The sequence below is a fragment of the Eurosta solidaginis genome, chromosome 4 (assembly GCF_040869045.1).
Source record: "Eurosta solidaginis isolate ZX-2024a chromosome 4, ASM4086904v1, whole genome shotgun sequence".
NCBI lineage: Eukaryota > Metazoa > Arthropoda > Insecta > Diptera > Tephritidae > Eurosta > Eurosta solidaginis.
This window is the reverse complement of record NC_090322.1, coordinates 252,118,329-252,138,011: the sequence shown is the minus strand read 5'-3', so window position 1 is coordinate 252,138,011 and position 19,683 is coordinate 252,118,329. Positions and strand designations below refer to the sequence as shown.

General features: G+C 36.6%; 1 protein-coding gene across 1 annotated transcript in view; it reads right to left on the bottom strand.

Moving 5' to 3' along the window:
• Nucleotides 1–2,612: 2,612 nt before the first annotated feature.
• The window catches only part of Ost48 (dolichyl-diphosphooligosaccharide--protein glycosyltransferase non-catalytic subunit Ost48), a 35,725-nt gene continuing 18,654 nt past the window's right edge, over nucleotides 2,613–19,683 (bottom strand). The window contains exon 2 of the mRNA XM_067785674.1: nucleotides 2,613–3,943. Coding sequence (XP_067641775.1) covers nucleotides 2,739–3,943 — 1,205 coding nt within the window. The 3' untranslated portion in view covers nucleotides 2,613–2,738. The remainder of the gene's footprint in view (nucleotides 3,944–19,683) is intronic.

Sequence of the window (19,683 nt, the reverse complement as noted above, 5' to 3'; positions counted from 1 at the left end):
TAGCATTTTTGAAGCTGGTATTTTTCGGACCCATATTGAACTCCAGAACTGTAAGATAATGTTTATAGGGTACACATATTTACGCAAACAAAGCTACCCCTCAAACATGCTCACGGCGCTCATAATTTAAATCCGAAACGAATCCAAACTAAGTGGGCAATGTAGGAATCAGAAAAGCGTCGAAACGCGTAGGAGGCTAAAAGAAGATTTTATTTTTGCCTTTTATTTCACGGCCTAAAAGCTCCTAACATAGCATGCAAAAATTATCATTTATCAACTATTTATGTTCATCACAGCGAGTTTGGAACAAATTTTGAAACTTTGTTACAATTTTTCATTTTAGTACAAAATGAATTACATTTGTACATTATAGTTACCCTTGCTATTTTTTTTTTTGTATAAGCATCGACGTTTTTCTGCGCATGGACGCTTCTCGACATCTTTAATGTGACCGCAAAGCTCCACGCTCTGTTCAGGTGTGTCGAACTATATATGACCCCAGTAAGCGCTGACGATGCCTAATAAATAGGCCATATAGATCTCAGAAAATCAGAGTTTATTAGAGTTAAAAATGACGTCGGAGAGTTCCAGTAGAGTATATAATATGAGCTGTTTAAACCCCTTTTAAGACTTACTTATGACTTACAGGAAATACATTGGTTACGACATCCCAAATAAGCACATACCGACTGTAAACGTTCCAATTTAGATATTTTGCGACTCTTGTTTGACTTAAAATGTTTACTGGGTAAACTTAAATTTTTGCAACGGATGTATTATTGGCTAAATATTTTTGAAAACGCTGGATTACAGATTAAAACTGATTCAACCGATAGCGTAATGGCTAACTACCCACCAATATAGGACAAATTGGGTACATTTTGGATTGAATTTGTGTGTCTGTTTCCCAGATTTTCCAAAAGATTATTTTTACCCTTCTTTTGGGTAAATATTTGGGTATTTACCCATTTTTACCATATATACCCAATTTACCGGGTATTTACCATTTGGGTATTTACCCATTTCCCATCTCTATTAATGTGTGTTAATTTTTTTTCATTCACGGTGGGCTTCAATTTTTGGTACGATACGCTTGAAAGGACCTTATATGCGATACTACATTGATACTCGACAGCACGAAAAGGAGCTGCCTGTATGCCATTTATATGCTATTATGTATGAATTTGGTTTCCCCCAAAACTTATTCGGCTGTGCAAAATGACTAATACCATCAGCCAGCTCCGTCAGAATTGGGAAGGACCCCTCCGAGCCGTTGGAAAATAATGGAGGATTCTGAAAGGGTGACCTCCTACCGTGCGATTTCTTTAATTTGAGGCTGGAGAAAATAATAGTAATAAATAACTGCGGAGCCGCAGTGGAACAATATTCTGAAAGAGCGTGCAAAAACTGGCGTATATGACAACATTGATGGGATTCAAGGGGTTGTGTAGCACAATATATAGCTTCTCCAACCCAATTGTCAACCTCACCTTCGAGCGGCGAATCCCGTTTCACTAACAGACGAGGCTCTGGCGACCCCAAGCTCCTCATGGAACTTGGGGGTGGGGAGGGAGGGATGGCCTGAAGGTTTAATGTGGCCATATAAATCGTTCCCGAGATGGTCGGGCCAGCACCTTAATGGTGCTGTGTTACCGGAGCGTATCGGATCTGTATCCGACAAAGGACCATCACATCGATAACACTCCCCAAAGCCTTCGGGGAGTAACTAATCGCTACAACAACAACAACAACAACAACAACATTGATATCATCGGCGCCGTAAGTTCTACTTACTGTTGTTGTAGCGATAAAGCCATTCCCCGAAGGTTTTGGGTAGTGTTATCGATGTTGATGGTCCTTTACCGGATATAGATCAGGTACGTTTCGGTAACAAACACCATTAGGGTACTAGCCCGAACATTTTGGGAACGATTTAATGTGACCACATAGAACTTTCTAGGGCATTACATAGGAGTGGGTCCTTAATTCCATGAGGAATTATGTGTGTATGATACATTCATATTTGTTACAGGTAGGCAAGTTTGACCATTGAGTTGCGGAGGTTGTGAATTGCGATTTCAAACCCTTGAATCTACAAATCTACTGTCATCAAGGATGGGGTTAGCGTATTTGCACCTTGGCAGCCACGTCAATGTTTGCAGCCATAATTTGGAAATAGTGACACAAGCAATAACATCAGTTTGAAATCCATCGAAGAATGCTACTTTGGACTCAGTAGGCAATTGCAAAGTTGACGACTCCCTCGGCAAACCTAGATCATGCTCTACAAGTCACTTCCTGCTATATGGTGCAAAAGCATAAACAATGACAACATCAGATGAATAGAGAATGTATCAGAGTATATCATAAATTTGCATAGCCCAGGCTAGCCAGCGTAATTTCTCAAGTTTACTACCAGAACTACATGAAAGGCTTTTTTTACAGCTCAGCAAACTTCTTGAATTTGCAAAGCAAGTCAATATTCCGCTAAATTAAAAACAGAATTGTTGTGTTACCAATATATCTACATATATTTGGCCGCAAACCATCTGCCTACACCGTCCTACAATTCTACAAAGAATTTAAGCGATCATTGCTTATGGCTATAAATATTTAAGTTGGAGTGAATAATTTTTTTTTATTATAAACATGTATGACACATACATTGTATATTTCATTACTAATAATATTAGAAAACAACAGACAACTCTTGCACATAAAGTCAAAAACCGTTATGTTCATTGTGTTTTTTTATTATCTCCTTTACTACCACCTTTTGTGACAATAGTTTCCTCTTTAAAATGTAGAAATACAAAAGAGAATACAAAAACGCCAATCATCATGGAGAATGCACTGGTATAGTATGGGAAGGCGCTCGGTATAAAACGTTCATACTCAGTATGTTCCAGTGGACGAACCGATACTTGTGTGGTATTATAGAGATGTGTATAACCAACACGATCATAATTTACCTTAAATTGATAGACACCATAAACATCTGGAATTTTAAACCTTGCCTCATACCGTCCACCATTTACTTGTTTTAGAGTGGTCCGTACAAAAGGATCGATACGTACAAATTCTAGCTGTACATCGTTGGCTTTGAATGGTTGCCATTTATCTTGTACCAATTCTTCTATAGCTATACTATATACAACAGGATCAGTTATGGTGTATGCTTCTTTAGGTGGTTGTGATTCACCCTCTTTATTATGCTTAACTGCCGCCACACGTAAACGTCCAGATTCACCAAATGCCCATTTACTGATAGCAGTAGCAACTTCCTGATTGCTTGCTAATTTGTGATATGTGCCGTCTTGTGCTTTCTGTACGGGTGCTGTAAATGCTTCATCAGAAAAGAAATGTATTGATCCCGAAAAAACGACGCGTGCATTGTTGCGTGCTTGCAGCGCTGCAATTAATAATGTACTACGTCCAACCGCATGTGGATATTCTTTAATAGGTTGATTGGGATTATAGCTATATGCTGTACTTTCAGCACTTAACAAATGTAAAACTAATGGATTTTCCTTGTCTGATAATAGCCCAGTTCCACGATAAATTAGTGGTTCATTTTTTTTGTTACCCACAATTGTTGTCGAATCAATTAAATTGCGTGACGAAGTTAAGATAGTAGTGTGATCACCTGTATCAGAGACATCATAGTTTAAGTGATCAATAACGGCGGCACCATCTTCATCCACCTCAAACCCACATTCTGAAGCGAATTCACGTAGAACATCACCGGCGTTTTCACTGGCTGCTACTAGCACATTGCCACCATCATCAACGAATTCAGTCAACTTTTCGACACTCAAGTCGCCGCCAAACTCTTCAACGCTGGGCGCAAATATTATGACATTCTTGTAAAGATATTCGCCAAAACGTGAAAGAATCAGGCCAGAATCGTCAGCCAATTTGTAAATAAGCTTGAAACCTCGATCTGCGAAAAAAACAAATTATTATTTTTAAAAATATTTTATTCTAGTTGTAATAAAATTGAAGAAAAAAAACTTTTAAAAATAAGCTTTTATTACACTGGACCACGAATTTCAACTTTTTTTCTTTACCAGAAACGCCGTTATGAAATTCGTATGTAAAATCACCCCCTGATTTCGAAAATTGAGTTCATTTTTGATTCTATGGTATCGTTTTTGACATATTTGCAATTTACCGTTATTCGAAAAAACCAAAAAGATGGCTCCCTTTAATTACGTATATCTCACGAACGGCTCAAGCAATAAGTTTACAGAATCGGAAAGACGATAAAATTTGCTATAAATTCATCATACATTGTTTTTTGCTCAACCATATAGTTTTCGAGATATTAGCTCATCATTTCAGATTTTTGTTTTTTTTTTATGAAAAAATAAGAAAAAAATTACTTTTTGCGAGGGCAGCATTCCAAAACCACAACTTTTTTTCCAAATATTTTTTATTTAGGTAAAGCTCTGTTTAATTAGAAAAAAGATAAGCTATCAGCGAAGAAAATCGATGCAAAACTACGTAAGTTATAAGCGATCAAATAAAAATACCCAGGTTGCGCAATTTCAACGTATACCTCAAAACGTATGTATGATATAAAGAAGAGTGAAATATCTAGCTATGCTCTGTTTCTATTTAGTTAAAAGTTCAATTTATGAATGAAATTACCCATATTTTTAACTTTTTTAATTTATTTATGTTTGTACTATATTCTAACAATCTTTATCTTAATTTTATTTTACTATGTAGTCGAAATAATTATGTGTTCGACTTTGACGCTTATTCAGTTTAGGATCGGTTTCTCTTATGAGAAACCAGCAGTAATCACCCATCATTGCGACGTCCCAGAATCCTTGATATCGATTTTCAATTAATTTCATTTGCTGATGTAACCTTTCACCATGTTCGTCACTTTCGTCGCCAAGATTTGCCGGAAAAAAGCTCAAATGTGAGTGCAGAAAGTGAATTTTTAACGACATATTTACGCCTGGAAAGAAAATATTAGTTAGGTAAACAAGTTATAGAATTTTGGGAAATTAATTTTAATAAGCCTTTAATATTTACCCATTTTCGCATAATTATTGATTAAGTCGTTCACTATCTGCTCGTAGTTAGGGCTTTTGCGTCTACCGAGAAAAGAAGCAACGACGTTTTCAAAGGATTCCCACGCTGCTGCCTCAACTGATGAGAGTAGTCCTTTGAATTGATTATTGTTGATCAACTTTTTTATTTGTGGTCCGACAAAAATACCTTCCTTTATCTTGGCTTGAGAAATATCTGGAAAACTTGTTTTCAAATAGTCGAATGCTTCGCCTTTAATGAGATCGAGCTTGATGTGTAAGGGTGGAAGTATGATTTTCTCTTTCTTGACAAGAGGGGTGTATTTGATGTTATCCACACCAACGGTAAACTCGACTCTTTCCGGCCAATCCTTTCTGACGTAGTGGTCCTTACGAGCTCGGCTATCCCACTTGCAGAGGAAGCAGCAGTGTTTGGTGTAGCCACTTTGTAGACCACATAGCATTGCAACGACTTTTAGATCAGAACATATTTTCCAATCATCCTCTTCATATTTGATAAATTTGAGTAGTTTTTGCATTTCCTCGTAGGTTTCCTTTGTATTTACTGCATGTGCTAGCGGGATAGAAGGCCTTTTGTTACCAATATGCAATAATACAGCCTTTAAACTCAGTTTATTGCTGTCTATGAACAATCGCCACTCTTTTGAATCATATGTTTGACCAAACTCTTTGAATAAACCAGGAATGTCGTTGCAGTAGCATATACTGTCTTTCTTGGTATGTTTGGAAAATGGTTCGTGACGAGTTCTACAATATATCACCTTAACATCGAATGATACAAATTTAAATTGTTGCATACGAGAAGTGTGGATCTCGGCCTTTTCCTTGGATAGTTCCAAATCTCTTATCCAATCATTAAGTGTGCTTGTGATAGAACGTTTCTCTTCTTTCCCATGCGAAATTCAGTACAACTTGATTCCCCGCACTCAGATGTTACTGTTGACAATGGAACTGGATCCGCAACTGCCGTTGAATGTAGTACTGGTAATGTCACAGTAGGTACGCTGACATAGGTTACTCTTCTTGATCTTCCAACGCCAAGTACTTTTGTTTGACAAATAGAACACTATTGAATGGCAAGTAAGTAGGTTCTCTCCATATCATTGGTGTATCAAATTTTATTTGTTGTCCGGATTCCGACTGAATCAATTCTACTCGACACGATGTATACAAAGTGTTGGGTGTCCATGGTTTTTCAGCATTTTTAGGCTCAATGCCAAAATACTTGGAGTATAAAGTATTTGATATGATCTGAGAACACTCGTCGTCGCCTTATGATAGTATATTGGCCACACATGAAACAGAACATATCTGGATCGTTATTACACTCAAATTCTCGCGTCCTTTCACTCATTTTATTTTTTTTACGAAATCACGGTTTTGAAATTTGACTTATGAACTGAACTATCTCCGGCGAGCCTTGCAGATGTTATGAAGTTTCAAGGCGCATTAACTCATATTTATACTCGGAACAAGAATAAAATTTAAAAAATCAAATCTTACCTAGACAGAAAGGTTCCTTTTTATTCGAAGCCGGGAAAAGAAAATACTACCTGCTTTAGATGTAGGCTTTAAAAATTTTCTGTGTCTTATAATTTTGAAAATCTACCTGCATACTTACCCATAAGTGACGGAAATACATGTTTATAACTACATGCCTACAGCAGCTTTCGAACCCAACCACTCTTCCTTTCGATGCAACCACTCTACCTACTATAAAACAATTCGAGTATTAAAAGTACTATTTGATTTATTTAAAGAAAAAGTATTATCATTGTTATGGTGTTATTCGTTTATCCGGATAATATCCCATTTGCACTTTATACCTTTAATATATGTATGTATACATACATTGAAGTTGCGCAACCTGGGTATTTTAATTTGATCGCTTATAACTTACGTAGTTTTGCATCGATTTTCTTCGATGATAGCTTAACTTTTTTCTAATTAAACAGAGCTTTACGTAAATAAAAAATATTTGGAAAAAAAGTTGTGGTTTTGGAATGCTGCCCTCGCAATAAGTAATTTTTTTCATATTTTTTCATAAAAAAAACAAAAATCTGAAATGATGAGCTAATATCTCGAAAACTATATGGTTGAGCAAAAAACAATGTATGATGCATTTATAGCAAATTTTATCGTCTTTCCGATTCTGTAAAAAATTGCTTGACCCGTTCGTTCCAGCATTATCAGTGATTTGCACCAAATGGCGCAACACTGAATAAATATAGTTGGTAAAAGGAATAGAAGTAGCAAATTTGCCAGTCAAACAAACCACCGCTGTATAGCTAAATGGTTAGCGCAGCGTGCCTAAAGCGTATTGATGATGAAGGCTTAGCACCCTTCGAAATGGATCTATCTGCGCAGCTATGGCAGGTTGTCTGAAAAATTTTATACTTACTATTCCAAAAACAAAATACAATTTTTCAAGAAAATTTTCAGAAACATTAAAAAATAACAATAATTATCATTAGAAAAATATTATTGTTCTGGCCTTGAGCTCGAATCGAACCTTGAATCAAAATACAATTTTTCAAATTTAGAAAAATTAAAAAATAACCATAATTATCATTAGAAAAAAATTATTGTTCTGGCCTTGAGCTTGAATCGAACCTTGAATCATTTATCAATAGCCCGATAAAAATAAAAAAATTTGTTTATTAAATTTAATTCAAATACCAATTTTTTTTAATTCTTAGTAGGGTAAAATATTGTTTAATTAGTTATATAATCTTTACTTAGTTATTTGTAACGTTTCTCATCCTATCCATTTCTTTTAATGCATCAACATTACAATCGAAGTCAACTTTGAACAGTACGTTCTTCGATTCGAAGACCTGCTAAAGACCTAACTCGGCTTAAAGCCACATAAGCTTGACCAGCAGCAAATAATTTGCAGCCTAGATAAATAACAGCATGATCTACAGTAGATCTCTGCATTTTGTGCACAGTTGAAGCCCACGACAAGACAATCGGGAGCATTCTTCTTTCAGATGTGCCGTGATTAAATTTAGAAGGAAATTGAACTGATTTAGGCTGTATTATGTGAACGCCATCGTTACCAAAGTCTAAGCGAACCGATGGTATATCGTTATGGTATAGTTGAGGACGTCTGTGCCATATAATTTCAGTGATGTGACCCATCTCCATTTACAAGTCCCTTAGCAACGTCAACGTTAGATCTCAACATAACTTTAGCACCAACAAATATTCCTAGTTCTTTTGGAAGAACTCCTGTTTTGTTAATGTCTGAGTGTATTATATTATTAACATCAATCTGATCATTGTTTTTTGTTCCATCAATTAACTGATCTTGTTAATAATCAGTTATCAGCTGAGTGAAAGAAATTGTGCTTTTGAAACGACACGTTGAGCCAACTGTCAACAATCAATCGATAAAAACGTTGAGTGAATAGAGGGGAAAAAATTATGCTCACTAATTTGTCGCAAAGTTGCAACTGTGCGTTCCAAAAGGTTATCACTAATCAACTTCGCCAGCAGTTGTGCTTTTGGAATGCGCCCCATGCTTTGTTCAACTCATTCAAATGAATTTGTATATATGTGCATACACATGTTCACGTGTTCTTGCAACAACAAAACCTTAAATACATACATACATACATATGAATATACAGATTTTTGAGAAAACATATCGTATGTGTTTGCCAAAAGTGGCTTCACTTCGGATATCAGCATCTTCCTTTGTCAGATCTTTCGAGTTCAACGCTAACGCGGTGGCAGGATGAAAAAGACTCTCAACCAAATTACTGATACGAATCGCTACGTTTAAATAACCCTGACTGAGTATGAGTACACGATTTTTTATATCATGATGGGAATATATTGGGGTATATTCATAATCGAAATAAAATGTGACTAAGTTAGTTGAAACATTTTTGACAGAGAGCACATATAAAATTGTGTCAAACAGTGCTAACTTAAAATCATATTTTATTGTGCCTTTGCCTATGTAGCGTTCAGTTTAAAACTACTCATTGCAGATCTCTGCTCTGTGGAATCTGTAAAACAAAATCAAGTGCGCAGAAAACATTGAGCGATAACAGCCTAACTTCTAGGTTCATTGTATGCACAAATAAAGCGAAGTTACCTCGTTCTTGAGCCGATGTAGGTTATTCACCATCCCTCTAAACAAAGGACTTAGGCTTTTATTCCATTGTGAACACAAATCTTTACGATAACTCTGTTATCGATTAATTTATCGAATTCTCGCAATGTAATACTGCATTGTCATCGGAGTTATACATGTGTGCAAAATTTCAGCTCAATCGGACACCGGGAAGTGTATCAAATTTAACTTGCAAGATTTGATTACAGACAACAGCCAAGTGAAATTAAATAAAAGCTTATAAAAATGGGCTAACCAGCGAATTTCACCATAAAATTATATATTCATTGTCGAAAAATCAAGGAGCATACTTTACTTTAGCTCACAACTGCTTAAGGTTAGGTTAGGTTTAACTGGCCGGTCCATGAGGACCTTACATAGACTGATTGAGTCCGTAGTGTTACCAGAAGTTTGTTTTAACGACCAAACTGAAAAACCCTATCAAAAACCAGGACCTATGTTATAAAATAACTCCGTCCTCTTGGCAAATACTAGAAGGTTCACAGGACTTAAGCCACTTGCTGCTTCTAGATCTGACAGCTGTATCACTCCTAATAGCTGGAGTCTTAGCCTGGCAAGTGCAGAGCACGAGCACAGAACGTGCTCGATCGTTTCCTCCTCCAACCCACACTTCCTACATCTGCTGTCACTGACCAAGCCTAATTTAAAGGCATGTGACGCCAGAAGGCAGTGTCCAGTCAGAATACCCTTCATGAGTCTACAGCCCTCTCTTTTTAATGATAGAAGAAACTTTGTTAGTCTAAGGTTGTAAGACCTACATATAATCTTTGACGCTTTACAACCCCGTGCTTGAACCCACGCCTTTCCCGCTTGGTCGATCATGTGCACCTCTCGCCTTCGCTTAATCTCGCCCAGTCTAATTGGGACGTCTACGGAGCAAGCTTCAAGGGAAGCGCCCTTTTTAGCTAGTTCGGCCGCTTTTTCATTCCCATTTATTGAGATTAGATTAGATAATTTATTTATTACGGCCAGGAGCCTAATTCGTAAATTTGAAAATTTTACAGTTTTTTATCTTATAGCTAAGGTTTTACAATATTCATATAATTTTGTTTTAAATACTGTTATTTGGTTGCAACTTTTTATATCCATAGGCAGATCATTGTAACTTTTCAGACCCTTGTAGAAAATGTTCTGTTGATCAATTTCAGTTCTAAAAAACGGCAATTTGAAATTACGTTTGCTCCTCGTATTTATGTTGTGAGTTTGCTCAACTAATGCTATATTTTTATTTAAATACTCAGGTACATTTCCATGTTTGATATTAAATATGAATTTCATGGAGTGTAAAAAAATCTTTTGTTTCACACTTAACCAGTCTAAAGTCTTCAACATGTTAGCCGTTCGTGTATCTCTAGGTTTCTGAAGAATAAATCTCATGCATCTATTTTGAAGCTTTTGGAGCTTGTCTACTTCTTTATCCGATATTATGAATAGAATGGACGGGCAGTACAGGAAATGCGGTTCTATAACTTATTTATATAAGATTATTTTGTACTTTTTTTGAATGAATTTAACTATTCTCTGCATCACTCCTATTTTATTAGCAACTTTTTTAATTGTATAATTTATATGATCTTCAAATTTGAGTTTATTATCAATTATTATTCCTAAGTATTTTATACTGTTAACTCTGTGTATGATTTCATCATTTATTTTTAGCTCGGCTATATCCTCCTCATTGATATTCCTCCTTGTTATTATCATATATTTACTTTTAGTTATGTTTAGTTTCAGTCTATTACCACACAACCATTTATACAAGTTATTTAGCTCATGTTGCATTTTGGCAAGTGCAGTATTAATATTATTTTCACTTATCATAATTAATGCATCATCCGCAAAAAGTCTAATTTCACAATCTTCGATAGCATTGACTATGTCATTTATGTATATAAGAAATAATATATGTAGGTGCTAATACTGAGCCTTTCTCTGCTTCAAATAGTTGCGGAACCATTTAAGTTCAATATCAGTTATGCCAATCCGTTGCATTTTTTTTTATTAATATCTCTCTATCCACCGTTTCAAAAGCTCTTTTGAGGTCAATGAAAACTGAAACCACTACTTTTTTGTTGTTTAGCTCTTCTTACCAATCAGATATCACCAAGTTCAGCGCTGTCTCACAGGAATGTTTTTCCCTAAATCCTGACTGTTGGTAGACTAGTATATTATTTACTTCAAGATGATTCACCAACTGATTCTTAACAACGACTTCGAGAATTTTAGCATCACTTGGCAGGGTATTTATGGGTCTAAGTTCTTCAGGTTGCATTGTCTTTTTTACTTTTTCCATAGGTATTATTGTTGACGTTTTCCACATTTCAGGTACCACACCATCTTCTAAGCTGTTATTGATTATTTGAGCATAGAAATATCCGGTATACGATATACAATCTTTTAGTACACCTTCGGATAGCAGTTTTCTTCCACCTATTTTATATTTAAAGTCTGTTAGGATATTAATAACATCATCGGTGGTAATTTCAGCAAACTTTAATTTTGAATGGACTTGTGTATCCTCTAGTGCTACTTGACAGGTTTCGATGTTATTATTAATTTCAATCACACTGTTTACAAAAAATCTTTTTAGACCATTCTCCAGATCGGTTTCGTTTTCAACCATCACCTTTTTTATCCCTTCGTTATCTTTAGTTTGTTTAACCGTTTGTTTGAGATATTTCCACATTTCTTTAGCATTATATTCATTCAAAATGATTTTATTCTCCATATACTTTATTTTTTTTAATTTGACTAATTTTTTGTATGACCTATTTATATTCATCCCACTCTCCAGTTTGCAACGCACGCGTGAACATATTGTATTGTAACGAATTTTTATTTGCAAATCTTATTTGCAATCCTCTGCTGAGTTCGTATCGCTAAACTGTTGAATAAATAACTCCAATATTGAATAATGGAAAAATGACCTTTATTAAAATACTTCACAATAGCACTCAAACTGTGCAACGAATAGCTTAATAACCAAACTGATATCTTAAAGGAAATTGATTTTCAAAATAATAGTGCTATTACTCGCTAGATATCGTCTTACTCGTAACTGCTTGACAATTCAAATCAAACTGAATTACTTCTTACTCGCTGGCGCCGCTTTTATAGTTTACGCTGCATACTTCTAGGCTCTTCGATTTCCAGAAGTTACTAGTTGTTTCGGCTACAAAATCGCAAGCCACAACTACGTGCACAAATTATTGCTCTCTCTTGTGACAACTCAGATAAGGTGTATGCATGTGTTTGTAGTTTACAGTCTCCCGCACACACATAAGCGTATAAGTAAATTCATCGGTGTGTGACATCTCATCTCTTGCTGCCTTGTATGTAAATGTTGCTCGTCGGAATGTGTACATATGTGTAGACGCAATTATTTATTCGTTTATGTAGATACATAATGATTGAATTATTGATGTGCATTCACGTCACTGCTTAGATCGGCTTAGAGCTGGCAGCACTCCTTAGTTTTGCTAATATTCGTAACACTGCCCTCCACCTAAGTCTGATCGTCCCGATCAGACAAATCTCTTGATCTAAACGCTGCTAGCATCGCCAAATGTACCACTCTTCTACTCCGTGGTTTCTTAATGCTTTGTATGCGGTAGATGGTATCACTGAGCTTCTTCACAATCTTGTACGGGCCTTCCCAACTGCACCGAAATTTGGATGGAACAACTTTCCGCCGGTGAGGGTTGTATAACAGTACCAAATCTCCCGCCAAGAAACTTTTCGAATTATTGTTCTCATGGTACATGTGTTTCATCGTACCACTCAATACCCTGGTTCGTTCCTTTACACTCTGTTGTTTGGCCGATGAACTACTTCGTAGAGCTTGCGCTGGACGGATTTGCTTTGCATAATCAGTATCGTTCCCACGTTTCCCCACAGTAGTGCGCTCTGGATTGAAACTACCCTCGCATTCCTTCTCGAAAATTCGTTGCTTCATTTTCCTGCGTCTTTTAGGTTTTGTCAATGCCAGTGTTTCTCTCGCAGGTACTTTTGATTTTGATTTATTTGGCCCATTCGATCTATCAACCTTTGCCTTCGACTTCCGTGGCCTTCGTCGAGTCTTCTCCACCAGTACCCGATTACTGCTGAACCCTTTTTCCAAACTAAAGTTAAGTGGCACATCTTGGTTCTCATAACGCATCACCCTTCTCTGCATATCGATCTTGATGTCATGGTCAACCAAGAAATCTACTCCCAATATAACTTCATCAACAATCTCCGCCACAACAAATTTGTGTAGGACCATGACCTTCCCAATCAATACTTCACATATCACTTCTCCCTGAACTTGGTTATACTCGCCAGTGACCGTACGCAACTTTGCTCCAGGTAACGGTTTTACTCTCCTGTTGACCAAGTCAGATCGGATCAAGGAATGAGATGCGCCCGTATCTACAGTCAGTATTCGTTCTTTGCCATCCACATTCCCTCTGACGGTAAGACTGCTTGATTTCCTTCCAATTTGCGACACAGATATCACAGGGCATTCAATAGCTGGATCTAGCTCTCTACCTCTTACTCGCTCTTGCTCATCTCCTCCAGCTTTGCGTTTACGGCCACCCACATTGTTGGAACTATTAAGACCAAGATCGCAATGACGTGCTATGTGACCGGACTTCCCGCATTTGAAGCATTTGATAACTTTTCCACTTCGCTTTTGCGATCCTTTCAGTGCCTCCAATATTGCGTCTACCCACTCTGGCCTTTCTACTTCCACACGGCGTGCTTTGAAAACTGGCTTACACAGAAGCGACGCTGTTTCTTGAATCAGAGCTTGTGACACCGTTTCTGCGAATGTTGGCTTTGGGTTTGCGTATGTAGCTCGCTTTGTTTCGACGTCTCGTATGCCATTTATAAAACTCTGGATTTTTACCCTCTCGGTGTATTCCACGGGTGCGTCTGCATTTGCGAGATGAGCCAACCTTTCAACATCTGAAGCAAACTCCTGCAATGTCTCATTTGCTTTTTGGTAGCGGTTTTGCAACTCAATTTGGAATATCTGTTTCCTATGCTCGCTTCCATAACGTCGTTCTACAGCAGCCATCAATGCTTCATAATTGTTCCGCTCTCCTTCGGGAATCGTCTGTAGAATTTCCGCTGCTGGCCCCTTCAATGCCACGAATAGTGCAGCAACTTTATCTTCCACATTCCAGTTGTTCACTGCTGCGGTCTTCTCAAACTGTAGCTTAAAGACCTGGAAAGGAACAGAACCGTCAAAGGATGGTGTCTTTACCTTTGGATTACTCGCTGAAACAGCTGGGCGGTTTAGTTGTAACTGCTCCATACGACCTTTTAACGCTTCTATTTCGGCATCAATTTTGTCCTCGAGTTGTAAAATTTTTGCATCCTGCTCTTCCAGTTTCACAAAGAGCTGCGCTGATACCTGTTCCGAAATTTGTGCCGACATTTCAGATATACGTGCCTCTTGCGCTTCCAGTTGAGATGCCAAATATGTCTTCTGTTCTTCCAATTGTGTCTCCATCTTTGATGTAATCTGTGTCGACATTTCTGCCATACGCGTTTCTTGTGCTTCAATCTTCGATGTAATCTGTGTCGACATTTGTGACATACGCGTTTCTTGTGCTTCAATCTTCGATGTAATCTGTGTCGACATTTCTGACATACGCGTTTCTTGTGCTTCAATCTTGGATGTTATGCGTGTCTCCTGCGATTCTAGTTGTGATGACATTGTCGATGTTTGAGCAGATATTGCAGCCAAAATCATGTTCAAGTCTGTGCTCGTAACTGTCTGCGATGTTTCGTTTTTCTCTTCAACTTTTGTTACTTCCTCGCCATCAAGATGAAAGTCATACTTTTCCACATCAATTCCTTCCACTTCCATTGCCTCTCGTAGCCGTGCCTGAAGTTCAAGTTTAACGCCGCTTGTATTCAATCCACGGCTCTCCAACTCCTTCTTTAGTTGCTGGATCTTCAATTCACTGAACTTTGCCATGTCGTTGTTGTCCTCTGGAATTTATTCAACAATTCCTCTTCTGACACCAATTGTAACGAATTTTTATTTGCAAATCTTATTTGCAATCCTCTGCTGAGTTCGTATCGCTAAACTGTTGAATAAATAACTCCAATATTGAATAATGGAAAAATGACCTTTATTAAAATACTTCACAATAGCACTCAAACTGTGCAACGAATAGCTTAATAACCAAACTGATATCTTAAAGGAAATTGATTTTCAAAATAATAGTGCTATTACTCGCTAGATATCGTCTTACTCGTAACTGCTTGACAATTCAAATCAAACTGAATTACTTCTTACTCGCTGGCGCCGCTTTTATAGTTTACGCTGCATACTTCTAGGCTCTTCGATTTCCAGAAGTTACTAGTTGTTTCGGCTACAAAATCGCCAGCCACAACTACGTGCACAAATTATTGCTCTCTCTTGTGACAACTCAGATAAGGTGTATGCATGTGTTTGTAGTTTACAGTCTCCCGCACACACATAAGCGTATAAGTAAATTCATCGGTGTGTGACATCTCATCTCTTGCTGCCTTGTATGTAAATGTTGCTCGTCGGAATGTGTACATATGTGTAGACGCAATTATTTATTCGTTTATGTAGATACATAATGATTGAATTATTGATGTGCATTCACGTCACTGCTTAGATCGGCTTAGAGCTGGCAGCACTCCTTAGTTTTGCTAATATTCGTAACAGTATTTATATTTATTCATTTGTGCCAAATCTCTGTCATACCATTTATTCATTAACTTGATATGCACTTCTTTCTCGCAGGTTAAACTTTCCATAGCTTGAATCATTATATTATTAATTAATTCGACTTTTACATCAATTGATAAGTTTATAGTAAAGTTGAAGTTAAATGATCTAAGGATGCTTATTAAAATATCACTATTATATTTGTCCCATGCTATGATTTTCTTGGTCAATCTCATCTTGTATACTTTGGACGTTTTAATATTAAATTTTACAGTTACATGATCAGATATTTTGTATTCCTGCAAATTATTACAGAGAATTTCATCCGAGTTTGAAAATAATAAATCAATTTTCGATTCACTTGTATCTGTGATTCGCGTATTAAATTCTATTTTTTGGCTCATCCCCATCACAGCAAATATCTCATTTAATTTAATACTATATGTTGAAATGCAGTTCATGCTAATATTAAAATCACCGACTACTATATTATGGTTACTTTTTTCATATATATCAATTAGAATTTCATTTAGGTATTCAACAAAAACTGCATCACTAGTGCTCGGCGAGTGGTACAGAACTCCAATCTGCCACTTTTTATCAACCTTCTTTTTGGCTCATCCCCATCACAGCAAATATCTCATTTAATTTAGTAATATATGTTGAAATGCAGTTCATGTTAATATTAAAATCACCGACTACTATATTATGGTTACTTATTTCATATATATCAATTAGAATTTCATTTAGGTATTCAACAAAAACTGCATCACTAGTGCTCGGCGAGTGGTACAGAACTCCAATCTGCCACTTTTTATCAACCTTCTTCAGTTTTATTACAATGCACCATACGTTTTGGTTTATGTTATCATTATAGATTACTTTAACATCAATTGTACTATGTACATAAACTAACACACCTCCTGTGTGCCTGCTATGGGAATCACATCTTATCATTTTATAGGTTGCTATTTTTAATTCATTGTCTAGAATATCTTTGGTTGTACATGTTTCAGAGCACAGTATGATGCCTGGTCTATGAACTTCCGCCAACACTTCCAACTCTGATTTGTTAGCTACTAGGATATTTATGTTTAAATAGATGCATTTTTGGTACTTTGATACTCTACGTTGCATAACATTAGCATGGTCCAGGTGAGCCAGTGGCCTGATTGTTAGTTGCTAATATCATAGCCTTTGTTTTTTTACATTTAAGTGTTTTAAGTAGACAGGGCAATAATGTCTGCTATTGCACGGGTGATTGGTATCAAGCCCTAGATTTAATTTCTCATTAGCTCTAATACAATTTATGCACATGTTTTTTGGTTGTTCCTTGCACTCCATGGGTTTATGTTTACCCAAGCATTTGCTACAAACATCTTCATTTTTGCATTCACTAGCTTTATGGTTATATCCTTTACATTTAAAACACATTGTTATATCAACACCATCGTGTATACTTTGCACCTTTCCCATCCTATATTCAGTTTATCTAATTTTAACGCTTCAGTAAATATTTTCACATCCACCTCAACTATTGCATTATAATAATTTTTGTGACTAACTTTAACATTATATTGCTTAATAATTTTTACTTCACCCTGTTCAAAGCATTTATTTTGTTTTCGTAGGCATCCAGTTAATTCATCGCCATTCTTTTCAAATTGCATACCTGTTATAAATAGTCTTGGTTTATATTCACGAGGTATCTTTATCTCATATTCATTGCTAATTTCTTTGTCCATTATTTCTTTTATTTTTTCTCTTTCATTTTCATCAACACTATCGATCACCATAATACCATTATTACCAGCTTTAATATCTGTTATCTTTAGTTCCTTAGGATTAATTTTATTGTTTAAATCTTTCTTGGTTTTTTCACACGATTGTTTTACTTTCGGTTTAACAACAATAGGAGTACGTTTCTTTAATTCAGGCACTGTAGTATCTTTGCTTTTGTTTTCACCTTTTTTATTATTATTTTTCATTACTTCTGCATATGACAGCCTTTTTTCCTTATTATTACTACTAATTTTCTTTATTTCGTTACATACCTTTTCATTGTCTTTACCAATTATTTCAGTTTTATTTTTCACTTCTTCTAACATTTCATATAAGCTTTTTATCTCACCAATTTTTTTTCAAAAAGCTTTTGTGATCTTTCCATAGTTGCTACTCTTTGAGTATATTGACCCTCTACAGCTTCCAATAAAGCCTTTATTTCATTTTGGCTTTTCTTCATCACCTCTTCAAACTCATATTTATACTCATTTAATATTGTATTGTTTTTCTTCACACTCATTTGCATTTCTTGTAGCACCAAGTCTACATTCTGAGTATATGTAACACATTCATCACACATAAATCGTGCCATAACTCTTTCCTCAAACATTTTACAACAATATTTATCAACACCTGTACATGCAAGGCTTAAATGGTACACTTTATTACACACACCCTCGCATCGTATACCTGTCCTTTCTCTTGTAGAGTGATTGCATTTCGCGCACATACTCATTTTGCTTTTGCCTTATTTCGATTTACTTCACCGTTTATTAGTATATATACATATATGTGTTTAAATTTGTTTATTAAATAAATTTATTTGAGTCTTTTTCTCAAAGTTAACTCCTATTAGGAATTCAATAACGTATTTTTACATTATTTGTTACATTGTTACATTGTTACAGCGCGAACAAAACACTTTATTTTGCACAACTTTTTATTAATTTTTTTAAATGTTTTACCACAATTTTCCTGCTCGAAAAATGTGTACAAGGTTTTCACGTCTGCTCGCTGTATGCCCTGGGACCCAATATCTATGTATGCTTCTCCCTGTCCCGATTCTCTTCAGAGACTGCTTACACTCTAACACGCATTTAGATGCTGTGCTATGCGAGATTATTGCCTTAATTGCTGCTTAATTGTCAATATAAAAGTTAACACGGTTGCAGCTTAAGCTATTCTCTTCCAGGCTTTCTACTGCTTTGGTTAAGGCTAATATTTCCGCTTGGAAAACGCTACAGTAATCCAGCAGCCTGTAGGATCTGCTTATTTCCGGATCAGCACAGTATACCGCAGACCCTACTCCTTCCACTACTTTGGAACCATTTATGTACACATGTATCGCCTCATCCGCCATTTGCGCACCCTTGCGCCAACCGTCCAGGTAGTCTGTTCGCCTTGTGATTGATGACGCTATACTACTATGGCCATATGTTCGGCGCTCAAGCTGCCCCGAGGCACCGAGCCTGGTTGCGGCTGTTAATGCTATGTTCTTTGCTACCAAGTTTACAGGTGGAATGTGCAGAATGGCATACAGTGCAGCCGTCGGGGTTGTTTTCAGGGTTCCCGTAATGCTAAGCATCGATAGTCTGCACACCCCCTCTAATTTTTTGAGGTATGTTGTTTTTGTGTGGCTTTCCACCAAACAAGAACTCCATAGTATAGGATAGGGCTTACTATCGCTGTTAAAACCCAATGAGAAAGATAGAGCGATAAGCCCCACGTACACCCCAGCATTCTTTTACATGCATAGAGTGCCGTTGAGAACTTCTTGACCCTTTTCTCCACGTTGAGCTTCCATGACAGCTTACTCTCTAGGATGATTTCTAGATATTTTGTGCAAGGTTTCTCCTGTAAGGTCACCCCTCCTAACTTAGACCTGGTCAAATTTGGGACCTTGTACCTCTTTGTAAACAAGACCATACCCGTCTTCTCCGCATTGACTTTCAACATTAGATGCCCAGGTATGAATATCCCGAAGCGCCCGA